The sequence below is a fragment of the Lissotriton vulgaris genome, chromosome 2_1 (genome assembly GCF_964263255.1).
Source record: "Lissotriton vulgaris chromosome 2_1, aLisVul1.2, whole genome shotgun sequence".
Taxonomy (NCBI): Eukaryota; Metazoa; Chordata; class Amphibia; order Caudata; family Salamandridae; genus Lissotriton; species Lissotriton vulgaris.
Window position 1 is genome coordinate 162,693,313 of NC_141687.1, and position 14,049 is coordinate 162,707,361.

The 14,049-nt window shown below is 53.3% G+C and overlaps 1 protein-coding gene across 1 annotated transcript in view; it reads left to right on the top strand.

Moving 5' to 3' along the window:
* The window catches only part of TSPOAP1 (TSPO associated protein 1), a 2,768,302-nt gene that overhangs the window by 337,185 nt on the left and 2,417,068 nt on the right, over positions 1–14,049 (top strand). The window contains exon 12 of the mRNA XM_086954028.1: positions 7,380–7,484. Coding sequence (XP_086810154.1) covers positions 7,380–7,484 — 105 coding nt within the window. The remainder of the gene's footprint in view (positions 1–7,379; positions 7,485–14,049) is intronic.

Below are 14,049 nucleotides of genomic sequence, written 5' to 3' on the forward strand. Positions count from 1 at the left end.
CATAGTCCCATAAAAAACAATCCCGACCGGGTACAGTGAGGTGCAGTCCGGCTCCAAGTTGTGCAGTGCGGCAGTGGATAACACGGAGCCCACACCTCCGGTGAGGCAACGTTCGAGGCCGCTGTCTGCCTCCCAGCTCGGGCCCGTTTGCCTTTTTTTGGGAAACGGGAGCGGGCTTTCGTTCCCGCCAAAAAACACTCCCACCCGGCTGCAAGGTGCCGGGGAGTAACCAGGAGACACCGCTGCTGCGCCCGCATCCCTGGCGAGTCAGTGTGCGAGGTCTCTAGCTGGCTCACTGCTCGTGTCAGTTTGCTGGGGGAATCAACGAGAGGTCGGAGCGGCACAGCGGCAACCGGAGGCCTGACAACGCGACCAGCTGCACGCAGCAGTTGGCTGCGGCCGCGTCACATCACTCCGCGGGGCCGTTAGAAGCAGGGTCGCCGCCTCAGCCCAACAAGAGGTGAATGATTAACTGAACACCAGCGCGGTTGGAGCCTCCGCACGAAGAACAGCGTACCGAGAAGCCAAAGTGGTAAGGGGCACCCGGCGGAGCATAATTATCAGTGACCCCGATCTGGGAGGCTGGCTGAACTGCACAAGTTGTATATTATTTGTGGAGCGCCGCCCCAAGCGCCTGCGATAGTGCCACAAACTGTATTTTCACTGAAGCAGCTCCTTCTTTTGGTGCATCCTAGGGCGGCAGCACCCTGCCTCAATCAATGTCTGAGGGCCAGCCAGAGCCCCTCGCCGAGCTGTTGAGGCGCATCAGGGAGGTGTCAGCAGTCCATGGCAACGACTGGTTACAACCACACTTGGGCCAGACAGGAGGAGAAGGGTCAGGGGCCCAGGTGGAGGACAGCAGTGATCCACCGTCATCTAAGAAACGCAAGACCGCAGCCCCCAGACAAGCCCAATTGAAAGCCCCTAGGAAGAAACCACAGAGGAGAGAGCAGTCACCTGGGGACGCAGCGGCGAGGACAAGCTAGCACGGCGGGGCAGTCAGCAGAGTGGCAAGCAGTGAGCATATTACCACAATTGTTCAGGAATGTTTTAAATCAATGGCCCCCTTGGTATTTGAGGGTCTGGGGCACGAGGGGCGGATGGACCGGGGGAGCAGCGCGTTGAAGAGACATCAGGTATGCCTTTGCACCTATTAGACCCAGGTTGGGCGCGACAGTCTAGACTGCAGGGGCAGGTGACTCAGGGTGCCCAGGGCGAACAGGGGTCCCCAGTGGCGGCATGGGGGTACACGGGGAACACAAGCAGCCCAACACAGGAGGCGGCTGCCACAGATGCATACACTAGGCCATCCCCTGGTCCCGCTTCCCTGACCACAAGAGCCACCAGTTTAGCGAGCCCTATTCCTTTGGCAGTCAAAGAAAGGATATGGCGATAGGAATTTATAGACATTTTCTCCCTACTAGAGATTGAGCTGGAGGGGTTGGACCTCACAACATATGACAAGAAAGATGAGGATAGAAGAGAAAGGTGCAGCGCAAGGAAAGAAAGGAAGGAATTTCGTTAATTGGCTGGATACCTTTAGAATTATGGCATGCATCATAGTTGAAAAATTCCCACGCTGCGCAGCAGACCTCTGGCTTTATGAGGCCAACATTCACTGGGTCCAAAGGCAGTTTCCCGGGGACGCATGGCTCGAATACGACAAGGGTTTCAGGCTTATGATGCAGAGACACCCAGAGATGGAATGGAATGAGGACGTATCTGGTTTTATACACAAAATGCTGGTGGCCAAAGAGGTAGAGGCATGGGCAGGGAGAAGCAACCAGGCCTTTCGGAGCTCCCACACCAGGGGGAGGGTCAAGGGCTTTCACAGAGCGAAGCACAGCACAGGGAAACCCCCATCCACTAAAGGAAACACAGCAATTTGCTGGAAATATGATGCCGGGAACTGCTCATGGGGTACAGCTTGCAAATTTCAACATGCATGTTCCAACTGTGGGGGCGGGCACCCAGCAGTGGGGTGCCGGGGCAAGCAGGAGCCCAAAGGAGACAAAAACGATAAGAAAAGAAAAGACTAGCGAAAGGGGGCTAGTGGGGGGGGCACAGGGGCTACAAGAATGTCCGCTAGCCAGGTCCCCGATTAACACACAGCAGCTGCGCAGACTGGCGAACAAATACCTTAACAAAGCAGATGCAACAGTTCTAGTTGAAGGTTTTGAGGAAGGCTTTGTGATACCTTTTACAGGCCCACTACCACTTGGGGGGGCAAAAAAACTGAAATCTGCACTACAACACCCAGGAGTGGTGCACACTAAAATCAACAAAGAGAGGTCAGTAGGCAGGGTAGAGGGCTCCCTTCCACCACATTTACAGAAGGGCCTGGTCATCTCCCCCCCTGGTGGTGGTCCCTTATAAGGAGCCAGAGGAATTTAGACTCATCCACCATCTCTCATTTCCCGAGGGGACTTCAGTCAACAACGGGTTAAGTGCAGAGGCTTGCTCTGTGGGATATGCATTGGTAGACGATGCAATTGACCTGGTAAAAGTATCAGGGCAGGGGGCGCTCATGGCCAAGGCGGACATTAAGTCCGCATTCCGGCTATTGCCAGTGCATCCGTCCAGCTTCCACCTGTTAGGTTTCCAGTGGAAGGGGGACCTATTCATTGACAAAGCAATGCCCATGGGTTGCTCAATATCCTGCGCATATTTTGAGCAGTTTGACACTTTCTTAGACACCCGCTAGGGGGGAAATTTCACTACTTGGGCGACTTTATGTGTACAGGCCCCTCTGGGTCCACAGTTTGCGGCAGCACATTGGCGGCATTCAAGGAACTGGCAGGGATCTTGGGGGCCCCCCTAGCACCAGATAAGATGGTAGGGCCACCACAAAACTCACATTCCTAGGCATAGAGCTGGACTCTGTGGCAGGAACGGCCAGACATACCTGGGGAAAAAGTGAAGGACTTCAGGGAGGAAATGAGAGGCCTTTGCGGCAACAAAGCAACACTCCACGAGTTACAAAGGATGATTGGTAAGCTCAACTTTGCTGCAAGGGTAATCCCCGCAGGCAGAATCTTTGCCAGGCGCCTCACCCAGTTGACTTCAGGTTTCTCCCAAAAACACCACCACATCCGCTTAGGAGTGGGGTATCAAGCAGGATCCATGTGGGACAAATCCCTGACAGATTTTAATGACATCCTAATCTGAAGAAAAGGATGGGTAACAGCCAGACAGATAGCCCTATTCACAGATGTATCAGGGAGCACGGGCTTTGGGGCAATCCTTAGGGAAAAAATGGTGCGCAAGCGGGTTGCCGGAGGGGCATCACCAGTAATATAACATTCCTTGAACTTCCCAATCATAGTGGCATTGACGGTTTGGAAATGAGAGATAAAAGACATGAAGCTGACACTGTGGTCAGACAACAAGGGGGGTTGTTCAGGCCATTAACAAAGGCTCAGCAAGGTGCCCTGACACGCTAAGGCTAATGTGACAGTTAATTAAATTACAGCTGGAGGGGAACCTGGAGCTGAAGGCGCCTCGTGTCCCAGGTGTGGACAACGCAGTAGCAGATGCCCTGTCCAGGTCTCAGATGAGCCGTTTCAGGGAAATGGTGCCAGGGGCGGACAAAGATATGACCCCTTTCACAGCAGACCTGTGGGACCTGGGGGGATAGATCTATCACCATTAGTGAATCAGTCCCTCACCCCGGAAGCAGCAAAACGATACAGGAAATACGCAACCACAGTAATGAAGATGGGGGGCATACAATCACTGAGCAATAGGGCGAGGACACAAAGAGCAGTGGAGCGATTCACACAATGGGCATTCACCATCAAAGAGGCAAGGTCTTGGGCACAGGCCCATCTGGCAGCCATAGCCCATTTCTCCAAGATGACTTCAAGAAGCTGGGCCAGCTGATGGAGGCACTGGTATCATGCGCAAGGGACAGATTTGAGCTCCAGCATTTTCAGGCAGCATTCACCACTGCATTCTTCGGTTCTTTCCACATCAGCGAACTGGTGGCACCGAGGAGGCAGGGAACAGCACAGCGGTGCCTCAAGGCCACAGACACCAGGCCCAGAGCAGAGTCAGTGGAGATCATTTTGAGAAGGTCAAAAAAGGACCAAGCAGGAAAGGGCGATGTGGTACACCTGTAATGCATTAAAGAGAGCAAATATTGTGGTGTGCTGCCTGTTCAGATACATGGTAGCCCGTCCTGAGGGTGAGGAGCCACTTTTCAAACATCAAGATAGGAACAATTTTAGCAAATTTCAGTTCACCGCCGTGATGCGCCAGACCCTCTCCAAGGCTGGGCTCCCCTCAGAATCCTTTGCCCCTCACTCTTTTAGGATTGGAGCAGCTACCTCGGCATCGCAGCATGGCATGCCACAGGAAAGAATCCAAGCGGTTGGCAGATGGCGGTCCCGTGCATACAAAACTTACATCCGACCACAGCTAGTCTACGGCACACGGGCAAGGCCCGGGACCGCTCACTTTGGGATGCCGCACAGCAGGGTGAGTGGCACAGTGGGGTCACCTTGGGATGCCGCCCGGCAGGGTGTCAAAAGGGACTGGGCAGGGCACCGGCATTACTGCCACAGCCGCCTGACCTTGCAATTCTTTTCTCCCGTTGGAAACCGTCCCGGGCCGTTGTGGGTAGTGGGCCATTCCTTCGTGTCCAGGATGCAGATATGGTGGCAGCAAGCAGGCCATAGGATGGCAGTTAAACCCAGAGCCAAGGGCATCTGCTGGGTGGGAAAACCTGGGATGAAGTGGAGCCAGCTGCCAGTAACACTCGGAAACCTGCTCGCAGAATCAGCATGGCACCCGGATGTGCTAATCATTTATCACAGTGACAATGATCTGGCCCAAATGGGACTCAAAGCATTGGGGGAGGCCATTCACACGGACTTGACGAGGGCATCCACATCGTTCTGCCCACGACTATCGTATGGTCCGAGATGGTCAGTAGGAAGCAGTGGAGGGGCGCCGAGTCAAGCAAGGCAGTAGATAACGCCAGGAGTAAACTGGACATCGCAATGCACAAATTCTGCAAGACCAACGGTTTGGAATCCATCAGGCATGGGTTAATCCATCTTGGATGCCCGGAATTGTACGCTCAGGACGGGGTCCACCTGTCTGATGAAGGGTTGAAGGTGTTTTGGAATAATTTGTGGGGCGCAATGGCCCTGGCAGGTTGTAAATAAAAAAAAATGTTTAACTCTGGCTGGCGGGAGGAGCATCAGAAAGACGTTGGCCTTCCTGCGGCGTGGCGGAAATTGGTACAGTGGTTGGCTAAGGAGACACACCGACAGGGCGATGTATAGAAGGAGGGCCGCTCACTTTTGGATGCCGCACGGCAGGGTGAGGTGGCCGGGCCAAGGACGGGAGTAGCAAAAGGAGACGGTGCTCGCAGCCCAGACCCGGCCGGACGGCAGGGCACACAAAGGTAGCGAGTTGGGGGCCTAACTCCGGGGGAGAAGCAACCCCTCCCTACACGCAGAGGGTGTGAGCGACCAACCAAATGGTGGTCCCAGAAGTAACATGACAAAGAGGACTACCAAGGACTAACAAAGAACTGGTTTGCGGGCCATTTACGAACTGACTGTACCACAAGATAATCTACACAATATGATGATGACATGTATGATTTATGACCACATATGACAGTTCGCAAATGACCAAATGTGTCATGCTAAATGATGACCAGACAACCAGTCCATGTTTAATCCTAATAAAACTGAGGCCAACAACGACCACAGCATATACAAATCCTTGTTGGCTACTTTTGTTGGGATACATGGGAGGCAGTGTTGGGGAGTATCTCTCCCACGGAATGGGTGCAGTGCGGGGGTTATTGAAGAGGAAGCCGCTCCCCCCCGAAGGGGGGCAGCTCAGGGGCTGGCACCATAACCCACGCCGAGCCCCAGGGGAGAACCAGTTCTGGGTGCCCAAAAGCTCCCAGAAGGACACCCCTTGCAGGAGCGCCCGGGGGGGGCGCCAAACCCTGGCCAATGGTTTGAACCCCCCAATGGGGGTTTCAGGACCTGGGGCCGCAGGTAGAGCGAGGGGGCGTTATAAACCACTGCTCTCCCAGGTAGCTCGTAACTTTGTGGAGCAGGTGAGACCGGTGCACAGGACTGATTTTTGACCCACACCTAGGAATCATCAGTGCCAAAATAATTTGAAAAACTACTATTTAAAGTGGAAAGAAGTTTACTGTACCAGGGCAACCACCACCAAGATCTTCAGGCCAAACCTCTCCAAATAACTACAGATCCTCAGTCCTGGTCCACATGGCTGCCATTTGAAAATACAGACGACAAATACACATCCAGTGCGTATTCTCACACCACCTCACCCCTCATCAAAAAGTTTATGTACATGCACTTTTTTACTTAAGTAAAAATATTCTGCTTCACCATCGAACGTACTATAGGTCTTTTACTGACCATAATATCAGTTAGTCAAGTTGGCCAGATGATTTCTATATTCAGGAACTGTAACAGTAACTTCAGTTCTTTAGTGCCATCGTTACTCTGAAACCCTTAGTTTATCTCCAAGGTTCAGCGCGATAGCAGCCTCGGTAGCAGAAACAAACATGCATTCTCTCAGTATCCAAACTTGTGTAATGTTGCCTAATATTTTACTTTGACCGGATGAAACTTTTCCGAAAGACGAATCACCTTTTTGGATCTTCTGGACTGGCAGTAAAAGTCCACTCCACAAAAGTGGTGGTGTCCCCATCAGCCCTCTTAACACGAGTCTTCCTCTTAAGTCACATGCATGGTTGTGCCCTGGGATAGTGAGCCTTTCCTTTGCAAAGTATTACTGCCTTGATAATTAGTCGAGATAAGAGGCAGCAGTTGGTCCTCTGACTCTTCAATATTTCTTTCAGAAAGAAAAACTTTTTCCCACCTTCTTTTATGTGGATTTCTACCGACCAGTCATAATTCAGGCATGCACTTCTATTAAAGATACACTGTTGGGGCGAAAAAAGTTGCTTACTTTTACCTACGGGTCTTTAGCTTGGGTATGTTTTATTAAATTCACACATAACAAACCCTCCTCCCCTCAATAGAGCCTCAATGCATGCTCACTACTCTATGCTATCAAAATAAAAAATGTGGTGGCCTGTGTGGGGGGCGAAGTCCAGAGCGTGCTTACCTATAACTACAGTTGAGGTCTACAATATAGATGTGGATGTACTGCTTATAGTGATGGTATATTTTTTGTATTGCATGACATGAACCTGTTATTTCACACGTTCTATTCTTGTGTATGTAAATATACAACTGAACTAGCTTTCTCATGTTTCTTTCTATTGAATATAACGTATTACTTAGTAAAATATTACGGATCTTGTAATAACTGTCTAATGGGACACAAGCCTAACTGTATATGTATCTATCCAGAATGCGGACAGCAGCCCCCTGGTAAAGCAAAACGCTGAATTAGTATCTGCTTTGCAAGACTTGGAGCACCGCTGCATAACTCTACAGGAAGAAAACAGCTTGTTGGTAAGTGTTGGGCTGATAAAATTGTGATAGTTCTGAATTTGATGAGATAAGTTATTACAAAGCATAACAAGTGGCAACATATCCAGTAAGCCTAGTTTTGATATAGGATACAGATACACATCTGAAAGAGACACGTTAGTGATAGATTCCTTACCTCAGAATATCCCAAGGCATCAGACTGGATCCGGAAATATTTGCGTAGCAATACCCCTGCGCGTCGGTAGGCGTCGTCTGCGGCTCCACGTCCGTCGCCGGCGTCATCTGAAAGAGACACGTTAGTGATAGATTCCTTACCTTAGAATATCCCCAGGCGTCAGACTGGATCTGGAATTTTTTTGCGTAGCAATACCCCTGCGCGTCAGTAGGCGTCGTTTGCGGCTCCGCGTCCGTCGTCGGCGTTGTTAGCGCCGGAATGAAGTCGTCGGAGTACTTAGACGCCGCCCATGCGCACTGACGTCAGTTCTTCTTTTTTCCGCGCCAGCTAGCGCAGATCCGGAGAAGCTCTACCCCTAGTCATTTTTTGACTGAACTTTTTGGTCTTTTTCTTCGAGTCTTAGACTCTATCGGTGCCGGTAGGGATGCCCGGGTTCAAGCCCTGCTCGAAGTGCGACCGACTGATGTCGGTTACGGATCCCCATCGCCGGTGCCTGAAGTGCTTAGGCCTCGACCACGACGACCGCACCTGCTCCATCTGCCGGGCCCTGACGTCGAAGGCCAGGCGGGAGCGGTCCAGCAAGCGGCTCGAGCTCCGGCAGTCGGCCCCGCGCCACTCCAGGTCCCGGTCCCACGGAAGGTCAAGGGACAGATCGCGGGGTCGGAGTCATCGCAGCTCCGGGATTGGACACCGGACGTCAGGCTCCAAGTCCTCAGGTAAGAGGCATGAGAGGTCGGAGAGACGTCATCGTTCCTCTGACCCACCCCGACGCTCGCACGATGCGGCCGGGGGCTCGGGCGACACCGCCCACGCGGGAGTCGCAAGCTGGAGGAGATCGAGCGGTACCTCATGGCCATGAGGTCCCTCCCTCCTCAGTCGTGTTCCGTGGCGCCTCCGAGCCCAACGGTCCCGACTGGAGGCCCTAGCGGGTCGGGCGCTTCGGCCCCGACGCCGTCGGGCGCTTCGGCCCCGACGCCGTCGGGTGCTTCGGCCCCGACACCGCAGGCGACTTCGGTCCCGGCGCCGCAGGACCTCACCGGATCCGCTTCCGGATCCGGGTCGTCGCCGGTCGACCTCACGACCTCACCGGCCCAACGGGTGTCACCCCCGGCGCCCACTGTGGACGCCGTCCCCAATGTTCCCTGCGGTCCGACTCTGGCGCTGGAACGGCGCCGCTGGGCGCCGCTTCCGACGGCCTTTGGAGATTTTTATTTCCATGAGGAGGCCCCGTCTACTAATCCTGTTTTACAGGAAATGGGTGACGAGGAAGATTGGGAGGGGTCTGAGGACCCTCTGGCACTGGAGTGCCAGTCTCAACAGGACTGGACATATGAGCTTGGGGAGGCCAGTGGTATAGACACTTCGCCAGACACTGTATTTGTCTCTCCTCCGACCGTGGCTTCGGTGGAGAAGTGTGGCTCAATGCTTAGAGCGGCAGACCTTGATGCAGAACGCTGGCCAGGGACCAGGGTTCAATTCCCGCCTCGGCGGGTTTCGGGCTTAAATTCCTCTGACCGGATATTCTCGCCTCAGTGCCGATTCTAAGCATGGGTCCCACGCTGCAACTCTGGGCAATAGCTTGCTTAGTCTCCACAAAGGCCCCCTGATACACAAGGGATGCCTGGTTTCACCATGGGATGCCCAGGAGTGGACACCCCACAAGGAAAAGCCAGGAGGGGTTTCCTTGTGGTAGGAGTACAAGCGCCGGGATGCATCCGGGTCACTGTTCGCGCTATACAAATACGCCACATTCACATTTACATTCGGAGGAGGGGTCTACATATAGTGTATGTAGGAAGGTGGATATCTGACTATGGTTGCCCCCAACTTTTTGCCTGGTGTTTTGCTGGTTTTTCGACTTAGTTGATCTGGGACCCTGCTATTCAGGACCCCAGGCCCACTGCTCTCTCTGTAAAATGGATTTCATGTACCTTAGGTACATATCTAATTGGATACTGAGTCACCTTATCAGTCCCTGTACAGTGTACCTTAGGTACCCAGGGCATAGGTGTACCCAGGGCATACCAGGGGCTGCAGCATGTATTATGCCACCCCTGGCTGGCCATCCAAATCTGACACAACTGGCTGCACGACAGCTGGGGCAAGGTTGTGTAATCACCCGTTGCTTTAGATATAGTATTCCTATATCTAACCCTAAAATGGACACATATATTCCTATCAGTCACTCCTATGGCAGGCCTTAACAATCCTGAAGGCAGAGTGCTTGGAATTATGTGAGATGGTGCTCTGGCATGAGCTGAGCCCATTTGCAGCCTGCAGAACCAAGTCCTAATAGCTGTTCCATGATAACGCTTACCATATACTCTTAAGTGCATTATAATCCTCGCGGTTCTCTTCCAGGGGATCCTCATCAATAGTCATAAGCATTAGAATATTCCCGCCCATGCGCGGGACCCCGGAAACAATATATTATATGTGCCCCACATATATATAAACATATATATAAATATATATATATATATAAAAATAAGCAATTGCAGCCAAATAAAACAGTAGAGCTGGAATATGCTGTGAAGAATTTCCACCATACATGTGTATTTGCATTAGAAACATGAGAAACAACACCAATGCTTGTTTAGAAACTGTTTTAATGCTTAGAAAGCAGTAGAAGATCTTATAACACACTGTAAGCATATACAGCTCCCAGGCTGCATTGCAAATACCCAGTCTAAAAAGACTGAAAAGCTAACTTGTAGCTGAATGTACTAAAAGTGACGCCGTGCCTTTAAGGCACCTCTGCCCCTAGCTTCCCATCATGCCTCAGGGGTTACAGTTAGGTCAGTTGTTCTTTCCGGCTCCTTCAGGAAGGACCCTGGATTCACAGCTCCACACTTTTCTGCCTTTTTCAGTCAGAAAATCTTCTAAAGAACAATTTTTTGATTTACTTTGACTTTTAACATCAGGGTCAAGTAAATAACTGCTTAGCAGTCGATTTTTTGTGAGGTTTTCCTGTCAGGATGCCCTCATTATTTTTTTTTTTTAATTATATTTTTATTGCAGAGTTATAAACCACAGGATAAAATTAAACAGCCAGTGCACTCGTGGGCTCCCCCCGTCCAAAGATAGTTCACAGTTGTACACAGCCATTCAGCCCGCATCCCGGAGGCCGGGCGGCATATCACATCGCTCGAAAGGAACACATCACAGTGTACGTCCCATTGGGACCCTGGCGGAAGGTCGTTTTGCGTATCTGCTTTTACCCCCCCACCCGCAACAACATTCCCGTCAGCCATCTCCGTGGAAATCAATGTAATCGCCCCTGCCGGGGCCTGCTCTAGGCTATACGGGCCTTCGTACCAGGCCGTTCCACCCAATCAGTCTACCCACCACTCAATACCCCCCGTCCCAGTAGGTCCAAGGCCTCAACAAGCAATCCTCCAATGGCTTCCGGCCCTCCCCAAACCCCCCTACAACCAACCCCCCCAAAGCCCCCCCCCCCCTGGCAACTGCTAAGGTGTGTGCTTCGCTCTATTGAACTGGATGGGTCCACTACAGTGCGTAGTTCCATACTTCTGTGTTCGCCCCGCGGTGTCCAGCGGCTTAGTTCTCACCTTCCTCATCCTCAACCAAAGCATCACGCAAAGCCTGTACCACTAACTCCCATGCACGCGCCGCATCCAGTGCCTTCTCATTCCCCAACTTTACTGCTTGCTTCATCCGGAGCACGCTCTCGCAGTCAGACCACCGCAGCAACTCATTCTTCCATCTACGCAGTTAGGGACCTCCCCTGGACTTCCAGTGCCACGATATTTCCCTCTGTGCCAATATCAGACCCAGGTCTATAAATTTACTTGTCACCTTGGTGTGCTTAGTATGCGGAAACCAGAGCAATAGGCACGCCGCCATGTCGAATTCTACCTCCCTGTCAGTCACTTCATTCAGGAGTTCCCCTACCTCCGCCCAATAGGATCCCAGTTGTGGACACCCCCAAAACAAGTGGTCCATGTCCGCCCCTAGGGACGAACACCGGGGGCAACAGGCATCCGGCACCCGAAAGTACCGCTGTAGTTTCTCTGGAGTTAAATAGGCCCTATGGAGCACATAGAAATGGACCTGCTGAAAGCGCGCGTTCCTAGTGCTCTTCCACGTGCGTCGCAGGATATGGCCCCATGCCGTGTCCGGTATGGGCCGGCCAACGCTCACCTCCCATTTAGCTTTGAGCCCGTGGAGTGGTTCCAGCCCTTCGTTCAGCATCCTATTATGGAGGCACGTCACAGCTTTAAATGTACCAGCCGCCATTACCACATATTGGCACGCCATAGTCGTCGCGGGTTCCAGGAGCCCCTCTTTCCAGTGCTTTTGTACGGCAGCCACAACTGCCGCATGTAGGAGGAAGCCCCCCTCAGGCAGTCCGAACTGGTCCCGGAGCACTTCGAACGGCGCCAACGCCCCATCTATGTACAAGTCGCCCACCACCTGCAACCCCGCCTCCTCCCAGTTCAACAACGGGGACCAGTCTCCTCCGTGCGGCAATGCCGTCAACATCCCCATCGGGATCTCCGGGGCATAAGGCCGCGACGCCCTCGCTCTCCGAAGGCTCCTCTGCCAACACAGCCGGAGCGTCCGCTCCTCCATGGTGAGGGCCCGTAACTCGAGCCGTTGCTGCATAATGATGTATGACAGCACGTGGCGCTGTATCCCCCGATCCCGGTCTTCCTCCGGTCCCCGGAACACCCTGGCCACGTTCTGCGTAAGGACCTGCAACTGTGCCGCTAGATAATACAGCTCAAGGTCGGGCACGGCCATGCCCCCTTCCAGCTTGGGGCGAAGTAGCGTGCTCAGGGCTATTCTGCGGCGGCCATGCCCCCATAGAAAGCCAGTAATCATTGACCGCAGTTCCCTAAACACCCCCTGGGGAATCCAGACAGGCAGCGTTCGGAAATAATAGAGGAAGCGGGGGAGCGCCACCATTTTCAACAGTGCTATCCTGCCCAGGACTGTCAGCGGGAGGGTCGACCAGAAAGACAAGCTGCCCCGCAGTGCCCGGACACAACGGCCAATGTTACCCTCCAAAAGGTCAGCAGCCGAGTGGTAAATGCGGACACCCAAGTAGGTGATGCAAGAGGGTTCCCATACCACACCCAAGTCGCTGCTAGGGGCTGGCGATCCCGCTCTCAGCGGAAACACGCAAGTCTTCGCCCAGTTGACCTTAAGGCCCGACAGCCGGCCGAACTCAGACAACAGATCCATCGCTCCAACCAGTGCTCCCGAGGTGTCAGCTAGGTACAGGAGCAAGTCATCCGCATAGACCGATATATAATGCCATTGCCCATCACTCACTATCCCCGCGTATCGGTCGCCTGACCGCGCATGGACCGCCAAGGGTTCCATCGCCAGGGCAAACAACAGAGGGGAGAGAGAGCATCCCTGTCGTGTTCCCCTGCCCACCGGGTACGCTGCCGATACCAGGCCGCCCAATCGAACTCTCGCCGTCGCCGAGGTATACAAGACCCTCGTCCACCTTCGAAACCCGTCGCCCATGCCAAACCTCTCCAGCACTCCATCCAAGAAAGGCCATTCCAAGCTATCGAAGGCCTTCTCGATGTCCACGGATAGAACCGCCGGCACTCCCTCCCCATCCAAGATGGCGTCCATTATTCCCACCAGGCGGCGGATATTCATCGCCGTACTCCTCGTGGGTATAAACCCGGCCTGATCCCTGTGCACCAGGCCCGTCATGTGCGGGGCCAGTCTAGTGGCTAGGATGCGACTCAGGATCTTATAGTCCACCGTCAGCATGGACAGCGGGCGATAAGACCTCACGTCCGCGGCATCCCGGCCAGGCTTGAGGAGCGGTACTATCAAGGCCTCCCGCATGGAGCCAGGCAATGCCCCCTTCTCGAAGGCTTCCGTATACACCACCTGCAGCCTGGGCGCCAGAATGTCCACATAGTGTTGATAGAACTCGATTGGCAGTCCGTCCACCCCGGGCGTCTTGTTACGGGCCATATGTTTGATAGCCACCCGAATTTCCGTAAGCGTGATCAGGCTACCCAGTTCCTTCGCGTCTTCCTCGTCCAGGACCGAAAGCGGCCTCTCCCCCAGGTACTCCGCGATGTCCTGAACCCCCACTCCCAACTGACTCCGATACAGGTCCTCATAATATCCCCTGAAGCGGTCCAATACAGCTGCCTGAGAGTATACCATCTCTCCCTGCGCATTATTAATACTGAGGATCGGGCAGCCCCTAAGTTCCGGGCTAGCTAGTCTGGCCAAGAGGGTACCCACCTTGTCCCTTTCTGCGTGTGCCCTGATAATGTACTGCCTATAGTCATAACATCTCAAATGTTCCGTCTCCGCGGCTACCACTTCCTTCGCCTCCAACAACTGGGCCTGTAGACCTGGCCTAGTTGGCCTGCGGCGCTCCAAGTCCCTCAAAGTTTCCTCCGC